This window comes from Sturnira hondurensis, unplaced genomic scaffold, assembly GCF_014824575.4.
Source record: "Sturnira hondurensis isolate 20B ecotype Veracruz unplaced genomic scaffold, ASM1482457v3 Scaffold0004770, whole genome shotgun sequence".
Lineage (NCBI taxonomy): Eukaryota > Metazoa > Chordata > Mammalia > Chiroptera > Phyllostomidae > Sturnira > Sturnira hondurensis.
Genome location: NW_028077401.1, coordinates 14,791 through 39,739, shown reverse-complemented (window position 1 = coordinate 39,739; position 24,949 = coordinate 14,791). Strand labels below are relative to the sequence as shown.

The window sequence follows — 24,949 nt, the reverse complement described above, 5'->3', positions numbered from 1 at the left end:
TCCACCATGAATTCTTGCTGTGACCTTGGAGGAGTCCCTTACCTCCTCCTTATCTGTAAAATAAACAAAAAATTACTCCTCCTATGTAATTTATGAAATTGTGTCGATAAAGAGCAATTAAGAGAAAGTATATAAACAACTGAGGAAATGTGTACACTTTTAAACTCTCTCAATATACAACTTCACCTTCAGGTGATTTTCTTGGCCATGGCAGCAGGTTTCCTTTCAGTAGACACAAAGGCTATGTTCAATGACGACTATCATCATTCAGATTAATGTATGGTGATCAAAGAATCCAGCATGTAGTTCATTCCCTCTAAAATAAAATCATGTGGAGTGTTGTTGGTATTTCAGAGGACAGTGGAAGGGAGCCAGGAGTAAATTATAGAGCTATGGAGCTCTCAGGGAATGTGCCCCATGAGATCATCCCAGCTCCTCATCCCATCTTCTTAGGGAAGAACTAATTAAACTGCTTATGGGAACCTTACTGCATAGTAAGTGTGCATCATGTTTTGGTATTACTTATTATTTTTCCTCTTTTAATTTTTTAAATGCATAACTTATAAACAGTAGGATCCACACATTTTGTGTGTGTGTGTGTATAGTTCTAAGAACTTGGTCAAATGTGTGTGGTTATTTAACTATTACCGGAATCAAGATAATAGCATATTTCCACCATGTATGCAAAAGCACAAGGTTCTTTGTGGTCAGCTCTTTCTCCTATCCAGTGCCCCTGGGTACCATTTGACTGTTTGTATGTGTAACTGCTTTTGCGAGAATGCGCTGTAATTCTAGCATGTGAGTGACCTGTAATCAGAAAATTATAAGGCACTGATGAAAGAAAATGAAGAAGATAGAAATAAGTGGGAGCACATACAGTGTTTATTGATAGAAAGAATTACATCATAAAAATGTCCTTCTACCCATACCTCAACATGATAAAGGCCATATATGAGAAACCTACAGCTAATATCATACTCAATGCACAAAAATTAAGCTTTCCCCTAAGAACAGAAACAAGACAAGGATGTCCACTTTCACCATTTCTACTCAACACAATATTGGAAGCTCTAGCCACAACAGACAAGAAAGAAAGATAAAAGCCATCCAAACTGGAAAGGAGAAAGTAAAACTGTTATTATTCACAGATGACATTATAGCATACACAGAAAACTCTTTAGACTCCGTCAAAAAGCTACTCAACTTAATAAGCGAGTTGAAAAAATAGTAGAATACAAAGTCAATATTCAGAAATTGAAGGCATTTTTTGTATATCAACAATGAAATATCAGGAAGAGAAATTAAGAAAAAAACATTTACTATAGCGAGAAGAAAAATAAAGTACTTGGGAATAAACTTAATCAGGGAGGTAAAAGACCTGTACTCAGAAAACTACACAACACTGAAGAAAGAAATTAAGGAAGGCACAAATAAATGGAAGCATATACCATGTTCATGAATTGGAAGAATTAACATCTTGAAAATGTCCATAATACTCAAAGCATAACACAATCCGTATTAAAATACCAATTACATATTTCACAGATATAGAAAAAATATTTTACAAATTTATATGAACCCATAAACTATCCTAAAGAGCTGCATCAATTTTGAGAAAGAATGACATCAAACTACATCACAAGCTGCTGTAATCAGAATAGTCTGGTACTAGCATAAGTACAGACAGACACAGATCAAATGAACAGAATAGAGAACACAGAAATAAACCCATGTCTCTGTGGTTAATTAATATTCCACAAAGGGGGCACTTGCATAAAGTGCAGTAAAAATAGCCTCTTCAACAAATGATGTTCGCAGACCAGGACAGACACATGCCAAAAAAAAAAAAAAGAAAGAAAGTAGACCACCAACTTATAGCATACACCAAAATAAAGTCAAGATGGGTAAAAGACTTCAATATAAGTCATGACACCATAAAAGTTCTAGAGAAAAATATAGGCAGGACAATTTCACGTATCTCATGCAGCAACATTTTCACCAATGTGTCCCCTAGGGCAAGGGATATAAAGGAAAGAATAAACAAATGGGACTTCATCAAAATAAAAAGCTTCTTCACAGCTAAAGAAAATATCAACAAAATGAAAAGGGAACTAATCATATGGGAAAGTGGATTTCCCAATAGTACCTCAGACAGGGAATTGATCTCCAAAATATATAAAGAACTCACATGACTCTACACCAAGAAGACAAATAATCCAATTAAAAAATTGGTAAAGGACCTGAACAGACACTTCTCTGAGGAGGGCATACAGAGGGCCCAAAGTCACATGAAAAAATGCTCAACATCACTAGCCATCAGAGAGATGCAAATTAAAACCACAACGGGATACCACTGCACACTGGCCAGAGTGGCTATAAGAAATAAATCGACATAAAACAAGTGCTGGCAAGGTTGTGGAGAAAAGGGAACCCTAGTACACTGTCGGTGGGAATGCAGACTGGTGCAGCCACTGTGGAAAACAGTGTGGATTTTCTTCAAAAATCTTAGAAAAAATTTGCCTTTTGACCCAGTGATTCCATGGCTCTGAATCCTGAACACAAACTCAAAAGAATCTGTGCACCTCAATGTTTATAGCAGTGTTATTTACAATAGCCAAGTGCTGGGAACAGCCTAATGCCCATCTGTAAAAACTGTGGTACAATACAGAATGGAATGCTACACAGCAGAAGGAAGGAAGGAACTCCCACCACATGTGACAGCAAGAATGGAACTAGAGAGTATTACACTAAGTAAAATAAGACATTCAATGAAAGACAAATACCATATGATCTCACTTGTACAACTTAATCAATAAAACAAAACAAAAAAGAGCAAAATAGCATCAGAGACTTGGAAACAAAGAACAAACTAACAGGAACAAGAGGGGAGGGGGGTAATGGGGGAAAGAAGGGTAAGGACCAAGTCAAGGAATAGGTATAAAGGACTGACCCATGGACATGAACAACAGGGTGGGGATTGACTGTGAGACAGAGGCGCTGGTTGGGGCAGAGGAGAGCATCAGGGGAAAAATTGGGATATCTGCGATTGAACAACAATAAAAACAAAAAGTGTAGTTTCTTACTCACAATAGTCACATTTGAATGGCTTAAGAGCCACATGTTTCTGTCAGGTACTATGTGGAATGGAAATTGAAATATATTTTCATCATGGCAGGAAGTTCTATTGAAATACACTGATCCAAAAGATAAGAAATTAAACATAATTGTATTCAGGTTTACATAATTTGAATGTAGAGTCATCAAACATCACAATTAAATAGAAAGTCTCAACATTGAAATTACTTTTTGTATCTGTTTTTATAAAAGGTTGTTTTTCTTCTAAAATTTATAAGAATCATTTCAAATCATAAGAGGAAATGCAGTTTGTAAGTGAAGAATATGAAAAACACAAATCAAAAATTTTTAAACCTCTCTTTACTTAATTTTAAGTTATTAACTTTAGTAAGTATTTTATACAAAAAATGAAATGTCCATGCTACCCAAAGTAATCTATAGATTCAATGAAACTCCTATCACTACTCCCAATGTCATATTTCACAAAATCAGAATGAACATTTCAAAAATTTGTATGAAAACAAAGGCCTCACAAAGCAGCCACAATACTGAGAAAGGAGAACAAAGTTGGAGGAATTGTTATTACCTAATAAACTATATTATAAGGCTATAGTAATCAAAACTGCATGCTAGAAACATAAAACAGACCATAGATCAACAGAACATAACAGAGAGTCCAGAAATAAACTCATACCTTTACAGTCAAATTAATATTCAATAGAGGAAACAAGCACATGCAATGGGCTAAAGATAGTTTATTCAATAAATGCTGTTGGGAAAATTGGATAGATACATGAAGATACATGAAACTAGACCCCTTCCTTACACCATAAAAAGAATAAATTCAAAATGGATTAAAGGCAAATATTACATCAAATACCATAAAAATCCTAAAAGAAAACAGGTAGTAAAATCTCAGACATTGCTCACAGCAACATTTTAGCAGATATATCTTCCCAGGTAAGGGAAACTAAAGAAAAAAATAAACAAATGGGACTTCATCATAGAAAATAGTTTTTGCACAGCAAAGGAAATCATCAACAATAAAAAGACAAGCCACGGAGTGGGAGATTACATTTGCCAAAACACCTGAGAAAGGGTTAATATTCAAAATTTATAACTGAAGTTACAAAACTCAACACCAAACAAACAAACAATCTAATTAAAAATGAACAAAAATCTGGATAAACACCTCTCCAAAAAGGACATACAGATGGCCAGCAGACATAAAATACTCAACATCACTAATCAACTAAATGCAAATTAAAACCATAATATAATGAAATATCACCTAACACCTGTCAGAATGGCCATCATCAATAAATTGAGAAACAAATGCTGGTAAGGATGTGGAGAAATGGGAAACCTTTTGGAATGTTGAAGGGAATGCAGGCTGGTGTAATCACTGTGGAAAGCAGTACAGAGATACCTCAAAAACTAAAAATGCTTTGGAACCAGCATTCCCACTTCTGGGGATATATTTGAAGAAACCCAAAACACTAATTAAAAACAACAGAAGCACCCCTATGTTCACTGTAGCATTATTTACAGTCCCCAAGACATGGAAGCAGCCCAAATGTCCATCAATAGATGAGTGAATAAAACAACTGCATGTACTCTGTAGCCATCACATTCAAAATGACTGAGCCAGTAGAGCAACAAATCTACATCAAATATTACATTAAGCTTGAACATTCCTCTATGAAAACCATTTGGAAGACTCAGAAGGCTGTAGCTCTAGCTAACTGGTGATTGGTAGCTTCCTCATGACAAGGCACCTGCTCATGCACCATGTCTCATGCAGAGTTTTTTTGTGACCCAGCTCCTCTACAGCCCCAGTTGGGCAACCTGTGACTTCTGGCTGTTCCCCAAACTAAAATCAACTTTGAAAGGGAAGAGACATTAGACTGTCAGTGAGATACAGGATAATGATACAGGGCAGATGCTGGCAATTGGGAGAACTGTGGGAGGTCCTATGGTGTCTACTTGGAAGGGGACTGAGAAGTCATTGTTCTATGTACAATATTTCTTGTATTTTATTTCTTTTTCAATAAATGTTTATTTTTCATATTACATGGCTGGATACTTTCTGGAAGACCTTCTCGTATATGTTTTTGGACTCATCCCTTCACCCTCTTTCAACCAGTCCCCTCTCCCCCTCTCCTGTCTTCTCTGACAAGTGTTAGTCTGTTCCACGTCTCCATGCCTTGTTTCTGTTTTGTAAATCAAATCTTATTTTGTTCATTGGATCCACGTATAAATGAGATCATATGGTATTTGTCTTTCTCTGACCGGTGTATTTCAATTAGCCTGATACTCTCCAGGTCCACTCATGTTGTCACAAAAGGTAAGATTTCCTTCTTTTTACACCCCTGATTTCCTGAATTCACATGATGAAAAGCCCTCTCCATCTACCCTGTAGATTGTTATTCTATCCTAACCTGATAATGAATATTAATTTTCTTTGAAAAGTACAAAAGATAGAAATATTTAAAACCAGGAAGCCAGGGCCTTCCTGAAGTCTACCTCATCTCTTCTTCGTTTTGCTCTAGAGTTTCTATCTGGTTACTTCTCATAATTTTTGTCTCCATTAATATATTCTATGTTTTGATAACACATTTTCCTGATTTCCTTTAGTTCTTGTTCAAGATTTTGTTTAGTCCTTTCAGTATATTTAAGATATTTGTCTTAAAAGTAATGAAAAACTGTGGCTTAAAGAGGAATAAAATTTTAGATAAATGAGTGTAAAGATACACCATCTTCAGCCCTGGCTGGTGTAGATCAGTGGATTGAGTGCGAGCATGTGAACCTAAGAATCACGGTTTGATTCCCAGTCAGTGGACATGCCTGAGTTGCAGACCAGTTCCCAGCAGGGGATGCACAAGAGGAAAACATACACTCCTATTTTTCTCCCTTACTCCTTTCCTTCCCTTCCCCTCTATAGATCAATAAATAAAATTTTTTTAAAAAGACATACCATATTCATGGATCAGGAGACTTAAAGTAGGCTTCCTTATACACCCAATGGGATCACAATTGAAACCAATGTAAGGCTCTTTTGAGTATAAATATTGATGTGCTGATTAAAAATTCATATGCAATTCCACAATGAATAAGCAAAATAATTGTGAAGAATAAAAGCAAAGTAAGAGTATTAAAGTTATTTTATTTCACAACTAACTATAACATATAGTGATGAAGACAATGTAACATTAGGGGAAAGATGGACCCACAAATAAGTGGAATAGGTTATAGCATCCAGAAATGATTCATAGATATATAATCAACTCATTTTTGTAAAAGATGCAAGGGCAAATGCATGACAAAAACTCTTTTTTCAAAACATTTTGCTCCAACAGCTGTCAGTTCACACACTGACAGAAGAATCGAATATTCAATGTAACGTGAAACCATATGTTCCACCATAAACCTCTACATAAACCTTTTTAAGTGTCATTGAGATTGAGAATTGACAGTCAGAAGCAACCAGATGCACTTGCAAACTGTAGAACATCATTAAACTAGAACACTGTTCAGCAATAAAATAGAATAATATTAACTTGTGAACCAACATGGACGAGCCTAAAGTAGATTTTAACGTGAAAGAAGGAAGACATAAAGGCTCCTAATTGTGTGATTCCATGTACATAACAGGGATGAAAAAACCTCAATGATTTCTAAGGGTTGGGGAAATGGAGAATGGTTGTCCATAAAAGGGATTAAAAAAAGAAATTTTAGAATAATACAATTAATCTCCATGGTAATGGGCTGGCGAATACGTGACTCTGCATTTGTTACAACCCACACAACTACACACAGCAAAGTATGACATTTAATATGCACAAATTAGAAAGAAGCAGCCAGAAGTACAGGAAAATGCAAGGCGTGAACAGAGAGTCTTTTCAAAATCTGATGGTAGACTTCCAGCCAAGCTTGCAGGCATAGATGGAAATACTGTATCTCCACACACAACCAAGTTTATGAAAAACAGAGATTTAGAAACCAGAACACAACCAGAACAGAGAGAAAATTGAACTGTACCAAAGCAGACAACAACGAACCATTTATCCAGATCTGTAAGAGGGGCAGAGTCAGTGGCTGGCGGTGAGGGGTCACAAAAGGAAAAAGTGGCCAGATTGATACAGGCATACAGACATGCAGGCAGCGTTTGGCAGATCCCAGGCATGGGGTGGCAATGGGCAGACACAGCGGGGGTGTAAGGTAGCACAGATAAACCACACAAACGAATGAGCAGTGAAAAAAAACATGCAACCCAGGGCCCCAGCGCCGGGAAATAAAGCCTAAAAGCACCATTTGGAAAATGTTTCGGGGGTCAAAGTGCTGGGAGAGGCTCCCAGGCACACAGAGAGTTCATTAGAAAGACCCACAGCATCCTAGAACAAACACAAGCCCACCAACCCAGGAACCAGCACCAGAAGGGCCCAATTTGCTTGCAGAAAGCAGCCGAGGGGACCGAAAACTGAGAGAGAGGAGGAAAGCTCCATTGCCCCTCTCTGACCCTGCCCCCACAGAGAGCGTGGCAACCCAGCAACCTGGGTTGCCCTGCCCTGTCGAACACCTAAGGCTCCGCACCTCATACATAACAGGCGCAAACAGACCAAAAAATTATGCTCGAGAAGAAGAATAGCTCAAAGCCACAGAGCCAATACTTCTAAGCGACCAAGAGATACCAACTTATTGGATACACAGTTCAAAATACTGGTGATCAGAATGCTCAAAGAACTGGATGATTGTGGCCACAAATTAGAAGAAAAAAATGAAGGTTATACTAAGTGAAATGAAGCAAAATGCACAGGGAACCAGGAGTGATGAGAAGGAAACTGGTAGTAAAATCAATCAAGTGGACCAGAAGTAAGAGAAAAACGAGCAAACAGAAACGAATGAAGAAAGAAGAATTCAAAAATAGGAGGAGAGACTTAGGAATCTCCAGGACATCTTTAAACGTTCCAACATCCAAACTCTGCGGGTACCAGAAGGGGAAGAGGAACAGCAACAAGTGGAAAACTTATTTGAACAAATAATAAAAGAGAACTTCCCCAATCTGGCAAAGGAAACAGACTTCCAGGAAGTCCAGGGAGCTCAGAGAGTCCCAAAAAAGGTGGACCCAAGGAGGAACACATCAACACACATCATAATTACATTAGCCAAGGTTAAAATGAAGGAGAGAATCCTAGAAGCAGCAAGAGACAAGAAGACAATGACCTACAAAGGAGTTCCCTTCAGACTGTCAGCTAATTTCTCAAAAGAGATGTTACAGGCAGAAGGGGCTAGAAAGAAATATTCCAAGGTGTGAAATTCAAGGACCTATATCCAAGATTGCTCTATTCAGCAAAGCTTTCATTCAGAATGGATGGGCAGATAATGTGCTTCTCAGATAAGATTAAGTTGAAGGAGTTAATCATCACCAAGCCCTTATTTTATGAAATGTTACAGAGGCTTATGTAAGAAAAAGAAGATAAAAACAGGAACAGTGAAAGGACAGCTAACTCACAGTTATTAACAACCACACCTAAAATGAAAGCAAACTAAGTGGACAGCTAGATCAGGAGCACAACCATAGAAGTGGAGATCACATGGAGGGTTAGCAACAGGGGAGCAGGAAGAGGAGAGGTGGGGAGAAGGTAGGAAGAATAATAGCATGGACAGTAGGTAGAAAACAGAGGGGAAGCGGGAAGCTAGAAGAGTATGAAAAATATAAAATCTAAAGAACTTGTGATACATGGACATAAACTAAAGGGTGAGATTGGGAGAGGGGATGTGCAGGGTAGAGGGGAATGAAGAGGGGTGAATGGGACTACTGTAATGGCATCATCAATAAAATATACTAAAAATAAATATAAAAATAAAAATTTGATGGTACTACAAAGGTTTGAAAGCAAAGTTAAAAGTAAAAGAAATCATAAAAAATACTATACAGTAGTATGAAGTTGATTTTCATGGGGGTATAGATTAAGAACAAACTGAACTCAGAAGCAAAAAAGAGAGAGGTCATGAATGGAAAGCAGATGGCAGCTATTTGTGGGGAGGTTGGTGGGGAGGGGTTGAGCAAAATTTAGGAAAAAGGACTCATGGAAGTGGACAGAGTGGGTTCCAGTTCCCCGTACACATGGGAGAAAACCCTGGCAGATCCACTAAGGAACAGCGCAATCAACCAACAGTTCCCCAGCATTTATGAAATTAAGAGACCAAGGATTGTGACGGATGCTGAAGGAACAGACAGCGGCAGGTCAGTGGGATCTCGGGGTCGAGTAAAGACAAGAGCAGTGGCAGCGGGGGCCAGCACCCTTGGCCAGACGGCCTTGGTACCGCCGTCGTAGTCAGGATCGAGAGGCATCAGTCTGGGACCAGCGCCGGGGGCGTCTGCCATGGAGGACTCTTTGGGATCCCGAAGGTGGTCTGCAGCAGACTGTTTGGGAGCCTTGCACCTGCTGCAGGGTCCTTGGGTCCTTGCACCTGCTGCAGGGAGAGAGCTGATAACCCAGCTCTCTCCCTCCTTGTCTAAGCAAGGCTGGGCCACACCGGGCAGAGACCTGTCTACTTGAGTTTACAGAGAGGGTATCAAAGATAAAGTGCCGTATTCAACTGTGGACTCTGTGGTCGCCAGCCTGGGAGAATTGAGAGGCGCATTGTCGTCACCCATCAGGCTGGAGACTGGGCTGGGCTGAGAGGCAGGCTTTCTGGAGAAGTTCTTTTTAGAAAGTGGACGGAGGTGTTCTCCTATGATGGCAGCTTGGCTTGCTTCCCACCCAGCCTGGCAGAAATCCAGAGGAGGGGCGGTAGCATTTGAGTTGCACCACAGAACTGGGAAGGACCGTGCCAGGTCCCGCGGGACCCAGGCAGCCTGGTGGGTGCTTGGCCGCGCACCCCAGTCCAGCAGCCGCCTGCACCCCAGCCCACAGAGAGGTTCTGCTGCAATCAGAAAAACCGGTTTGGACACTTTGAACCAACAAGGGAAGGTTTTGGTTTTGGGGGGTTTTTTTGGTGTGTTTTTTTTTCTTTAGTAACTTTTTTTTCAGTAACCCTATATATTTTAAATTTTATTATTGTTTTATCTTTCAATACTTTGTTCTTCTCCTCTCCTTTTTCCTGTTTTAGTCCTTCTTCCTTTCTTTCCAAACTTATTGCTTTTTTCTCCCTTCTGACTTTTTAATTGTTTGTTGCTTTGTTTTCTTTTACCCACAAGAGACACAAACAACTGGGAACTGCGAAAAGACCAGAGTGGGACCCAAAGAGGGGGCATCCCAGCAGTAGAGAAAGAGAGACAAATTTCACTTTGCTATAGCAGAGAAGCCTCAAGTTGCTCCATATTGTATTATTTTTTTTCATTACTCTCATTTCTTTTGTATTTTAATAATACCTTTGTATTCCTCCTCTTTTTGGATAGGCTTCTTAGTCTTGGCTGGTTATATTGTATTATTTGACAGGGTTCCCCTGTTCTCTCCTCCACAGTGTATTGCTAATTTTCTATACTTCACACCACTTGTTTTCCTTTAGCACACTACCCAAAGCTATATACCCCCTATTCAGACAGATCACATAGAGTCTGTCATATGATTGTTGTTCTAATATTATTGTAAATAATAGCTGTTCTATACAACTGTAAATACTTCACAACACAACATGGCTGGTGTAGCTCAGTGGATTGAGCACGAGCCTGTGAACCAGACAATCACGGTTCGATTCCCAGTCAGGGCACATTCCTGGGTTGCAGGACAGTTCCCGGCAGGGGCCAGTTCCCAGCAGGGTATGCGCAAGAAGCAACCATACATTGATGTTTCTCTTCCTTTCTCCTTCCCTTCCCCTCTAAAGATAAATGAATAAAATATTAAAAAAATACTTCACAACACATCTCCTGGATCTTAGCCCACTTTAGAGGTTCCTAAATTCTATTACTGTAGTGATAGAATTCACTACAGTAGTATGAGCAAACTCTACTTGCTGACACGCTACACCTACTTACTATTCTTTACTCTTACTTTACCTCAAAATCTGACCACCCGCAACCTCACTCCTTTCTAGATCCAACTCACCAGTCTTCCCTCCCCAACAAGAGGCTTATCTTTTGTCCATCCTTCCTTAAAAGTGGCATGTTGGGTTGAAGATTATGGCTAACACTATATATAGCCTATAGATCTTCTATCTCTTTACCGGCTATGACTGTAAATTTCATGAAATACTCTTCTGCTGTCATGAACCATTTTGACTCCCCCTCCAACTAACCACACACACACACACACACACACAAAGCAGTAGGTGGAAGTGGAGAACATCAAGATACCTGAAGGACACTGCACCACTGAATTTCATAGGTATTCTACCACAGAAGTTCACACCGTAAACCCAAGGAGTCAGAACAGGTCAATTTAAGAAGCTGAGGCTAACAAGAAGAGTCTCACAAACAATGGGAAGACAAAGAAACAATCTTCAAATGAAAGAAAAGGAGGAGGTCTCGGAAAGAATGTTAGATAAAAGAGAGGCAAGTCAACTATCAGATATTGAATTCACAACAGTGGTTATCAGGAGATTCAAAGAGCTCACAGTGAGCTACCAGAAACTACAGGGGAGATACAATAAACTCACTGCAAACTATATCAACATGAAAAAGAAAATAGAAACAATCAGCAAGGGCCAAGAGGAGATGAAGAATACAATTTCTGAACTGAAGAACACAGTAGAAGGAATCAAAAGCAGGATTGATGAAGCAAAAGATCAGACCAGCGAGTTGGAGGACAAAGTAGGAAAAAACCCACAGAAAGAGGAATAAAAGGAAAAGAGGCTCAGAAAGAATGAAGAGGGATTAAGAGAATTGCAAGAGAATATGAAACAAAATAATATCAGAATAATAGGAATAACAGAAGAAGAACAAGGGATAGAAAACCTATGTGACAAAGCAATGATGGAAAATTTTCCTAATTTGATGAGAGAAAAAGTCACACAAAAACCAGGAATCACAGAGAGTCCCAATCAAGAGGAACCCAAAGAGGCCCACTTCAAAGACATGCCATCATTAAATTGGCAAAATTTCAAGACAAAGAGGGAATCTTAAAGGCAGCAAGGGAGAAAAAGGAAGTAACATACAAGGGAGCTCCAATAAGGTTAACTACTGACTTCTCAATGGAAACACTCCAAGCAAGAAGAGAATGGCAAGAAATATTCCAAGCAATGAGAACCAGAGGCCTGCAACCAAGCGTACTTTACCCAGCAAGGCTCTCAATCAAGATAGAAGGCCAAATAAAAAGCTTCCAAGACAAAAGAAGTCTAAAAGAACACACCTCCACCAAACCAGCTCTGTAAGAAATACTAAAAGGACTGCTTTAAGGAAAGGAAGGAAAAGAGAGAGACAGAGAGGAACTCTGGTACATAAATGGCAATGAATAAGTACCTATTAATAATAACCTTAAACATAAATGAATTAAATGCTCCAATCAAAAGACACAGAATAGTTGAATGGATAAGAAAGCATGACCCACAGATTTGCTGCCTACAAGAGACCCACCTCAGGACAAAAGACCTACACAAACTAAAAGTGAGGGGCTGGAAACAAATTTTCCAAGCAAATGGACAAGAAAATAAAGCCAGGGTAGCATTCTCATATCAGACAAAATAGACTTCAAAAAAGGGCCATAAAGAAAGACCCAGAAGGTCACTTCATAATACTCAAGGGAAGAATCCAAGAAGAAGACACAAACATTGTAAATACACATGCACCCAACATAGGAGCGCCCAAATATATAAGGAAAATCTGAGAGGACTTCAAGAAAGATATTGAAAGCAACACAATTCTAGTAGGCGATTTTAACCCCAACTGTTGAAATCGCACAGATCTTCCAAAAACCAAAATATCAACAAAGGTATTGTGGAATTAAACAACATCCTAGATGAAATGGACTTAACTGATATATATAGAGCCCTTTGTTCCAAAGAAGTGAAATACACATTCATTTCAAATGCACATGGAACATTTTCAAAGATAGACCATATGATAGGACACAAAAGGAGCCTCAAGTAATTCAAGAAAGTTGAAATCATATGAAGCATTTTGTCTGACCACAGGGGACTGAAATTGGAAACCAACCCCAAAGGAAAAAACCCAAAACATCCAAAATCATGGAGACTGAATGGTATGCTATTAAACAACGAATGGGTCAAGAATGAAACTATGGAAGAAATCAAAACATTTCAGAAAACAAATGAAAATGAATTCACAATAACCCCAAACTTATGGGACACAGAGAATGCAGTCCTGAGAGAAAAATTCATAGCAATACAGGCCTATCTAAAAAAAAATAGTAACATTTCAAACAAACAACCTAGCCCTAGGCCTACAAGAACTCAAGGAACAACAACAAAGACAGCCAGAGTAAGTAGAAGGAAGGAAATAAACAAGATCAGAGCAGAATTAAATGACATACAGACTAAAACCACAATTGTAAGGATCAATGAATCCAGGAGACGTATCTTTAAAAAGATAAACAAAATTAACAAGCCATTAAGTAGGATCATCAACAAAAGAAGAGAGAGGACACAAATAAACACAATCAGAAATGAAAGAGGAGAGATTACAACTGACATCACAGAAATAGAAGGAAGTGTCAGAAATTACTATGAAGAACTGTATGCCAAGAAATTTGAAAACCTAGGTGAAATGGACAAATTTCTAGAAAGGTATAATCTCCCAAAACTCGATGAAGAAGAAACAGAAAGCCTGAACAGACCAATAACAGCAGATGAAATGGAAGGACTAAACAAAATACTCCCGTCACACAAAAGCCCTGGACCAGATGGTTTCACAGGAGAATTTTATAAAGCATTTTAGGAAAAGCTAACTCCTATCCTTCACAGCCTATTCCAAAAAAATCCAAAATGATGGAAGACTCCCAAAGTATTTTATGAAGCCAGCATCATCCTAATTTCAAAACCAGATAGAGACACAACAAAGAAAGAAAACTTCAGGCCAATATTACTGATGAACATAGATACTAAAATCCTCTACAATGTATTCGTGAATCCCACCCAACAATACATTAAAAAGATCATTCACCACCACCAAGCAGGATTCATCCCAGGAATACAAGGATGGTTCAACAAAGAAGAAGCATTCTTCAATATAATAAAGTCCATATATGAGAGACCTACAGCCAACATCATACTCAATGGGCTAAAACTAAAATCCTTTCCATTAAGATCAGGAACAAGACAAGTTTGTCCACTTTCACCACTTCTATTCAATATAGTATTGGAAGTTCTAGTCACAGTGATCAGACAAGAAAAGGAAATAAAGGGCATCCAAATTGGAAAGGAGGAAACAAAACTGTCACTGTTTGCAGACGACATGATAGTGTACCTGGAAAGTCCTATACACTCTACCCAAAAGCTGCTCAACCTAATAAATGAATTTGGCAAAACAGCAAGATACAAAGTCAATATTGAGAAATCAAAGGCACTATTGTATACCAACAATAAAACAGCAGAAGCCGAAATAAAAAATTCCATTAAATATAGCAAAAAGAAAAATAAAATATCTGGGAATAAACCTAACCAAGGAGGTAAAAATCCTGTATACAGAAAACTACACAGCATTGAAGAAGGAAGTCAAGGAAGACATAAACAAATGGAAATATATACCGTGTTCATGGTTTGGAAGAATTAACATCATCAAAATGTCCATAGTACCCTAAGCAATTTATAGATTCAATGCAATACCCATTAAAGTACCATTGGCATATTTCACAGACATAAAACAAACACTTCAAAAATTTATATGGAACCATAAAAGACCCTGAATAGCATCTGCAATTTTGAGAAAGAAGACCACAGTAGGAGGGATCACAATACCTGATATAAAACTGTATTATAAGGCCACTGTAATCAAAGCAGCCTGATACTGGCACAAAAACAGGCACATAGACCAATGGAATAGAACAGAGAGCCCAGAAATAAACCCAACTCTCTACAGTCAATTAATATTCGACAAAGGGGGCAATAACATAAAATGGAGTAAATATAGCCTCTTCAACAAATGGTGCTGGGAGAACTGGACAGCTATGTGCAAAAAGATGAAACTTGAGCACCAACTTACACCATACACCAAAATAAATTCAAGGTGGATAAAAGACTTAAATATAAGCTGTGACACCATTAAATCCTAGAGGAGAACATTGGCAGGAAAATCTCAGATATTTCAAACAGCAACATTTTTACTGAATTTCCACTAGAGCAAGGGTTATAAAGGAAAGAATAAACAAATGGGATCTCATCAAAACTAAAAGGTTTTGCACGGGTAAAGAAAATAGCATTAAAATAAAACGAGAACCAACTGTATGGGAAAACATATTTCCCAATGATACCTCAGATAAAGATTTAATCTCCAAAATATACAAAGAACATACATGGTTCCACTCTAAAAAGACAAGCAACCCAATTAAAAAATGGGGAAAGGACTTGAAGAGACACTTTTCCAAAGAGGACATACAGAGGATCCAGAGACACATGAAAAGATACTCAATATTGCTAGCTACCACAGTGAGATACCACTTTACACCAGTCAGAATGGCCATCATGAACAAAGCAACAAACAACAAGTGCTGGAGAGGTGTTGGGAAAAAGGGGATCCTAGGTCACTGTTGGTGGAATTGCAGACTGGTACAACCACTATGGAAAACAGTATGGAATTTTCTAAGAAATCTAAAAATGGACGTGCCTTTTGACCCAGCAATTCCACTGTTAGGAGTATATCCTAAGAACCCTGAAACACCAATCCAAAAGAACCTATGCACACCAATGTTCATTGCAGCACAATTTAAAATAGCCAAGAGTTCGAAGCAACCTAGGTGCCCATTAGTAAATGGATGGATCTAAACACTAAGCTACAGTTACACAATGGAATTCTGTGCAGCAGAAAGAAAAGAGAAGCTACTACTCTTTGCCGCATCATGGATGGAAATGGAAAGCATTATGCTGAGTGAAATAAACCACGTGTTAAAGGATAAACACCATATGATGTCAACTTTAACAGGAGCCTAAACAACAAAACAAACAAGCAAGCAAAACATGACAAAAGACAATGAAATACAGAACAGGCTGACAGGGACCAGAGGGGAGAGGGAGGAAATTTCAGAGAAAAAGGGGAAGGATTCACAGGAACAAGTATAAAGGACACCTGGCCAAAAACTAAGGGGGGTGGGTGGAATGGAAGGGAGATGGGGAACACCTGGGGGTGGGTGCTGGGATGGGAGTATAAGACAAAAAACTGTACTTGAACAATAATTAAATAAATTTAAAAAATATATATCTTAAAAAGAGTAAGTACAAATGCTTGAGGCAGGAACATGTTGGGCATTGTCAGGTTAAATATAGGAAGAAAATCAGTGTGAATGAAGTAAGGTAAAAGAATGAGGAAGTAATATTATCAATGGTATGGGAAATGGGGAAGCCAAAGAACTTGTATATATGGCCCATAGACATGAACTATGAGGAGGGAAGATGGTGGAATGGGGCATACAGCATAGAGGGAATATAGGGAAGAAAAAATGGAAAAACAGTCACAGCATTATCAATAAAATATGTTAAAATATTTTTAAAACATCATTAAATAACAAAAGTAGACATAAAATATCAGCATGAACAATTTCAAAGTATTTTCAGAAACAAAATGTACAACATTATTGGTTTCTATTCAAAGACGTAGGTATCTTCCTAGGGCATATGGGTTAATTTTCCTCATGGCCTTCTTCATGGCACTATATTATGTGCATTTGAATTGATGTGGTAGAAAAAATGCATATTGAATGAGTGATTAAAAAGATATCCTTAATAAGGTTTTTGACAAGTGAACACAAAAACCGATTAGCCATTCCTGTTCAGGAATATTTCTGGGCATAATGTGTCTCATTTTTAGGACTAGAGACTTTGGAATGGGAAAGGACACTACCTTAGAACTTTNTGTCCATAGTACCGTAAGCAATTTATAGATTCAATGCAATACCCATTAAAGTACCATTGGCATATTTCACAGACATAAAACAAACACTTCAAAAATTTATATGGAACCATAAAAGACCCTGAATAGCATCTGCAATTTTGAGAAAGAAGACCACAGTAGGAGGGATCACAATACCTGATATAAAACTGTATTATAAGGCCACTGTAATCAAAGCAGCCTGATACTGGCACAAAAACAGGCACATAGACCAATGGAATAGAACAGAGAGCCCAGAAATAAACCCAACTCTCTACAGTCAATTAATATTTGACAAAGGGGGCAATAACATAAAATGGAGTAAATATAGCCTCTTCAACAAATGGTGCTGGGAGAACTGGACAGCTATGTGCAAAAAGATGAAACTTGAGCACCAACTTACACCATACACCAAAATAAATTCAAGGTGGATAAAAGACTTAAATATAAGCTGTGACACCATTAAATCCTAGAGGAGAACATTGGCAGGAAAATCTCAGATATTTCAAACAGCAACATTTTTACTGAATTTCCACTAGAACAAGGGTTATAAAGGAAAGAATAAACAAACGGGATCTCATCAAAACTAAAAGGTTTTGCACGGGTAAAGAAAATAGCATTAAAATAAAACGAGAACCAACTGTATGGGAAAACATATTTCCCAATGATACCTCAGATAAAGATTTAATCTCCAAAATATACAAAGAACATACATGGCTCCACTCTAAAAAGACAAGCAACCCAATTAAAAAATGGGGAAAGGACTTGAAGAGACACTTTTCCAAGGAGGACATACAGAGGATCCAGAGACACATGAAAAGATACTCAATATTGCTAGCTACCACAGTGGGATACCACTTTACACCAGTCAGAATGGCCATAATGAACAAAGCAACAAACAACAAGTGCTGGAGAGGTGTTGGGGAAAAGGGGATCCTAGGTCACTGTTGGTGGAATTGCAGAGTGGTACAACCACTATGGAAAACAGTATGGAATTTTCTAAGATAACTAAATATGAACATGCCTTTTGACCCAGCATTTCCGCTGTTAGGAGTATATCCTAAGAACTTTGAAACACCAATCCAAAAGATCCTATGCACACCAATGTTCATTGCAGCACAATTAAAAATAGCCAAGAGTTGGAAGCAACCTAGGTGCCCATTAGTAAATGGATGGATCTAAACACTATGCTACAGTTACACAATGGAATTCTGTGCAGCAGAAAGAAAAGAGAAGCTACTACTCTTTGCCGCATCATGGATGGAAATGGAAAGCATTATGCTGAGTGAAATAAACCAGGTGTTAAAGGACAAACACCATATGATGTCAACTTTAACAGGAGCCTAAACAACAAAACAAACAAGCAAGCAAAATATGACCAAAGACAATGAAATACAGAACAGGCTGACAGGGACCAGATGGGAGAGGGAGGAAATTTCAGAGAAAAGGGGGAAGGATTCACAGGAACAAGTATAAAGGACACATGGCCAAAAACTAAGGGGGGTGGGCGGAATGGAAGGGAGATGGGGAACACCGGGGGGTGGGTGCTGGGATGGGAGTATAAGACAGAAAACTGTACTTGAATAATAATTAAATAAATTTACAAAATATATATCTTAAAAAGAGTAAGTACAAATGCTTGAGGCAGGAACATGTTGGGCATTGTCAGGTTAAATATAGGAAGAAAATCAGTGTGAATGAAGTAAGGTAAAAGAATGAGGAAGTAATATTATCAATGGTATGGGAAATGGGGAAGCCAAAGAACTTGTATATATGGCCCATAGACATGAACTATGAGGAGGGAAGATGGTGGAATGGGGCATATAGGGAAGAAAAAATGGAAAAACAGTCATAGCATTATCAATAAAATATGTTTAAAAATATTTTTAAAACATCATTAAATAACAAAAGTAGACATAAAATATCAGCATGAACAATTTCAAAGTATTTTCAAAAGCAAAATGTACAACATTATTGGTTTCTATTCAAAGACATATGTATCTTCCTAGGGCATATGGGTTAATTTTCCTCATGGCCTTCTTCATGGCACTATATTATGTGCATTTGAATAGATGTGGTAGAAAAACTGCATATTGAATGAGTGAATGAAAAGATATCCTTAATAAGGTTTTTGACAAGTGAACACGAAAACCGATTAGCCATTCCTGTTCAGGAATATTTCTGGGCATAATGTGTCTCATTTTTAGGAATAGAGACTTTGGAATGGGAAAGGAGACTACCTTAGAACTTTAATTTTACTGTGGCCTTAAAGAAACTAGGTTAGTGTGCATTGCACAATGTTGAAATCATAATCCTAAACAAAACTTTTGCCTCTAAGACAACCTTCATGAGTGCACTCTTAATCTCCTTGTTCCTCAGGCTGTAGACCAGGGGGTTCAGCATGGGGATGACCATAGTATAAAACACAGAAGCAATTTTGTCTGTGTCCATGGGATGGCTGGAGCTGGGCTGTAAGTACATGAAGATGACAGTCCCATAGAACATTGAGACTGCAGTGAAGTGGCAGGCACAGGTGGTCAGAGCCTTCTGATATCCTGAAGAAGACTGCATCTTTCGGATGGTGATAAAGATGAATATGTAGGAAATCGAGATAAACAAAAGGGTAAAAAAGACGTTGAAGCTTGCTACACAGGTAACAACAACATCCCTAACATGTCGATCAGAGCAAGAGAGAACCATGACTGCTGGAACATCGCAGAAAAAGTGAGGGACCACATTGGACTCACAGAAAGAGAGGCTGAAGGTGTCCCCAATGATGATGGAGGCACTCAGGAACCCACAGACATAGGAACCTACAGCCAGACACAAACACACACCTGTTGTCATGGTGGTGGTGTAATGCAAGGGTTTGCACACTGCCGCATAGCGGTCATAGGCCATGGATGCTAAGAGGTAATTTTCCACAGTGGCGAAGGCTCCAAACCAGAACATCTGAGCAGCACATGCATTGTAGGAGATGACCTTGTGTCCTAGAAGAAATCCAGCCATGACTGTCGGAGTGACAGCTGAAGAGTAACACAAATCCACCAGAGACAGGTTACTGAGGAAAAAGTACATGGGAGTGTGCAGACGAGAGTCCAAGACAATCAATGCCATAATTCCCAAATTCCCAATCAATGTGATGAGGTAGATGACAGTGAACATGACAAAGAGGGGCACCTGCAGCTCTGGGTCATCGGTTAGTCCGAGGAGGATGAACTCCGTCACTTCCGTACTGTTCTCCATCAATGAGGAGAATCATGAAATGCTAGGTGGCTAGGAGAACAATGAAACAGTGACAAAAACACTTAAATCGACAAGTGTACATGCAACATGTATTATTTTGTTATAGCAACAACTTGTATATGAAGATTCTCCAGACAGAATATGGGCTTCATAACATAACAAAGTGCATTAATGATGTATATCAGTTTACATGTTGTTGAATCTGAAGGATCTTTGAGGAAAATTGCCCTAATTTTCAAGTTAGTCAGCTTGTAAATTGAGATACAGAAAGTTAAATAAGCGGATGAATGGCTTATCCAGAGTGAATGTACCTCTCAATGAACTTTTCCAAAGCCTAGAGAGAGCATATACTTGCATATTGCTTGCCTATCAGAAACAACTTGAGACATTTTAAAAGTATATACATTATGTCCTCTTAAGAATACTATGTATATTTTGTTATTACATTCATTTAAATTAGGATGCATTTGTCCTTCAACACTTGGCTTATTTCACTCAGCATAATGCTTTCCAGCTCCATCCATGATGTTGCAAAAAGTAGGAGCTCCTTCTTTCTTTCTGCAGCATAAAATTCCATTGTGTATATGTACCATAGTTTTTTGATCTATTCATTTACTGACGGGCACCTAGGTTGAAGGACAAATACCCTATGATCCCACCTTTAAGAGGAAGCTAAACAACAAAACAAACAAGAAAGCAAAATATAACCAAAGACACTAAAATAGAGAACAGGCTGACAGTGACCAGAGGGGAGAGGGGAGGGAATTTCAGGGGAAATAGGGGAGGGATTTAAAGGAACCTAGAGAAAGGATACATGGACAACAACTGAGAAAGGTGGAAATGGGAGGGAGGGGAGAGCACGGGGGGTGGGAGGGGATGGGAGTAATAGAAAGAAAACTGTACTTGAAAAATAATTAAATAAAAATTTTGGGGAAAAATATAAAAACTAAACTAGGATGCAGAAGAGGCTGAGTAATTTTTCATATCCAAACACATATTAATTGAAAAGCCATGCTTTGGATCCAAGACTTGGACCCAAGCTGACCCTTGAATCCACACTGAGTTGTTTGTAAATCTGATGGCCTTAATTGCACTTAAAGCAAATTGAATCCTACTCAATGTACAGGTACTCCTCATCTCCCTTGGTTTAAACTAAGTGCTTGGGGTTCATAGTGTCATACCTGAGAGATTTATAGGGTAGGAACATACACAACCAAGAGATGAATTCTGAAGACAAGGCAAGACTTATGGTACAGACCTTGGACTCTGGTCTGAGGTGTGTATTAGCCCAACTATTTGCTACTGAGAAATCATTAATCCTAACCTAACTTACCTGAACCTTATATACTCACCTGCAAAATTAAGACAGTAATAAGACCTACTTTATTTATAGTGTTATTGTAAGAATTAAAAAGGTAGTATATTAAAAGTAGAATAAAACTTTGGGTTTGGCACAGTCTGATGAGTGCTAGCTATACTATTACTGTTAGGATGGTATGATTGTCTTTATGTCGGTTTAGGAATATGGGTGGTGACCTGCAGGTCTTCAAGTGTGAAAGGGGTTAAAACTCTTAAAGCCTTCCTCTTCAGTTTGCCTTTTCTCACATCCTGGTGCCAGTCAGATTTTCTGTGTCTCCAGTTTCTGACTTCCTTGCTTCTCCCATAGGACTGTCTGCTTTAGCAATTCCATGTGAGCCATCATTTTGCTAAATTCCTCTTTGTAATCCATGTTTGAGCTTGAAATAGTCTCTCTTTTATAAACTCACTCTTTTTCCTGTTACTTTCATCTCATAGTAGAGTCATAAAATTGAGGGTTGAACTCATTTAAGGGCTGTCTTTAGCCTATATATCTGATTTGGTGGCAAATACTGTGTTGTAAAATATTTTATTTCAGTCTGTTCTGTGTAGGGACAGTATTTTAAATCTTTTTTATATCAATTTGAAAGGTATCCATCTTCTCCTAACTACTAGCATCTTTGTTCTGAAAAAATTTTTAAATCTTCTTTTCAAAAACTTTATTAAATTTATTAGGGTGACGCTAATTAATAAAATTATATAGGTTTAAGTGTACAATTCTATAGTGCATCATCTAGATATTGCATCGAGCATTTACTCCCCAAAGTCAAGACTTCCTCTGTCTATCTATCTATCGTCTAGCTATAAGCTTTTTTACTCTTTTCTACCCTCTCCTAAAACTTTTGCAACTTCACTTTTCAAGCCTATCCCACGATGACATTATATTTGTCAACCTTAACACACATGACCACTTTTATCATATAGTATGTTCTATGATGAATAAGGCTTTATAAGTCTGTGTGTGTGTGTGTGTGTGTGTGTGTGTGCAAGGTAGGTAGAATTATTATTCCTACTTTACCAGCAAGAAAATTGAGAGTTTGGGAAGTTCTAGAACACTCTCAAATTATACAGCTTGTAGAAGAAAGAGGCGAGTCAAGAGTCTAAATTCAAGTTTTATCTAATCAAAAGGCTATGTTTGTAGCCATTCACTGTCTACTTATACAGATGAGCTAGTAATAAGAAGCATGAGATTATAGGCAAAAGTGTATATGTAGTCTGTCTGAGTCTACTTCATTCATACTAAGCACTTTTGTAGTTTACAAATGATTTCACTCTTCTACTTTGCTTATTTCTTAGTTTTTTAAATTTTATTTTACATTTAAATTATATTTCTCAATTATATTTTACATTGTAAAGTATATCATTCTTTCTTTTCTTAACTCTGAAGACAGAGTCAACATTTGCTGAACAAGATGAAATTATCACTAGATCAATCACAGAATCATCTGTGATTTTTTTTTTTTGGTTTCTATCCTTAGGAAAGCAGAAAGATGTTCCTAAGTCTCAGCAAACTCCCTACTGACGGAAATTTTGATGTTTATACTCCAGTCTTACCTTGGTATTTTAGAAAAACATTGGAAATGCCTCTTTTTCCTTTCAAATAACTCAAAGTGTAGCTCTCCTACTTCCATCAATAACACTTTCTAAAAATGCTCATAGAATATAAATGCTTACCTGTGTGCTGGGAGAGAAAAAATAGTCAATTCTGAATAATGAGTTTGAAATCAGGATATGTGTAGAACATGCATGAATACGATTAGAATGTCTCTCAGGTAGCAGTCATAAGTTTTCAAAATCACTAAAGCAGGAAACCTACCATGCATTCTCCCTCTGTCCTTAGCAGAGTCACTTACCTCCTTATTGTAAAATAAACATAATAATATTACCTCTGTCTTTAAATTCACAGAACTGTGTCTGTAAATAAAAAATGAGAGAAAAACCTGTAAAACATCTTACTAAGACATTCTTATTTCAAAGTCAATCCATGTAATTTTTATCTCATGGTGCTTTTCCTGACTATAGTCACAGGCTCATACCCAATCCCAGGGTAAGGCCTCTTACCTTATGCCTAGGTTGGGGCATACAAACAAGTGCTAATATTCAGATGAATGAATGATCACCAGATGGGTTCAGTGTGTGTGGATGGTGCATCTGCAAAGATGTCACATTGAGTCATGTTGGGATTTCCAAAGCCAGTGCATGAAAATGTGGAATTATAGAGACAGGGAGCACTCTGGGAATTTCCCCTGTGACAGCATCCATAGCCGCTCTTCCCACTAACCCCGGGGAGAAGCAATTAAATTACCCATGCGGACATGCTGGGTATTTTCTTTTTTTTTTACATGTGTGTTTTTCTACTGTCTTTTGTTGTCTTCTTTTTAATCAATTTATAATTAATGTATAATTTAAATAGTATAATATCCACAATTTCATGTATAGTTCTAAGAATTTTGTTCAATTGGTATTCAAGAAACCGCTATCACTTACTCAAACAAATTCCTATGATCTTCTTTGCTAAAACTTTTCTCCCATCCACTGCCACTCACAACCAAAGAACAGTTTTGTCCAAATAATTTTGCATTTGTAAGAATGTCCTTAACTGTAATCCAAGAATAAGTATTCTTTGAATCTGTCTTTCATTGAGCATTTGAGGTCTATTCACATTATTACCTGTTTCATAGTGAAATATTTTTATTGCAGCACTATTCTTTTATCTAGATATTACAAACCATTATCTTATTCCTCAGCTCCCACCATCTCTCCCACCTAAAGCAGGAGGAGAAAAATGGAGAAACACTTGTTAAATTCCCCATACAGAAGCACAGGCTCACTAAAACACTGAGACCTGATTGCAAGATCATATACTGTTTCCTCTCCCCCACACCACACACCACAATACTTGAAGACTATTTACAGGAGATTCTTTGACCTGGTACATCATATCTACCTACTCCGAAAGAAAATTACAGGGCATACCAAAAAGAAGAAACACAATTTGAAGAGACATCTGAAATAGACTTCATTAGGATATTAGAACTATTCAGACCCAGAATTTAAAATAACTATGATTAATATGCTAAGCGCTATAACTGATAAAGTAGACAGCATGCAAGGACTGATGGGCAATATAATCAAAGAGCTAGAAATCACATTAAAGAAATGCTAGTCTGGCACTACTAAACTTCAACACTTATTATAAAGCTACATACTCAAGACAATGTGGTATTGGTGAAAGGATATGCACATAGATCAGTGGAACAGAACAGAGCTCAAAAATAGACCGATATAAGAATG

At 37.9% G+C, this 24,949-nt stretch overlaps 1 protein-coding gene across 1 annotated transcript; it reads right to left on the bottom strand.

The window, feature by feature from the left end:
- Window positions 1–19,312: 19,312 nt before the first annotated feature.
- Window positions 19,313–20,299, bottom strand: LOC118986984 (olfactory receptor 5B2-like). The gene has a single exon (XM_037046031.1). The coding sequence runs from the start codon at window positions 20,297–20,299 to the stop codon at window positions 19,334–19,336; it is 966 nt and encodes a 321-aa protein (XP_036901926.1). The 3' UTR covers window positions 19,313–19,333.
- Between the last annotated feature and the right edge of the window lie 4,650 nt (window positions 20,300–24,949).

Excerpts from the sequence above, each read along its gene's own strand:
- LOC118986984 (XM_037046031.1), bottom strand. The coding sequence starts at position 20,299 with ATGGAGAACAGTACGGAAGTGACGGAGTTCATCCTCCTCGGACTAACC.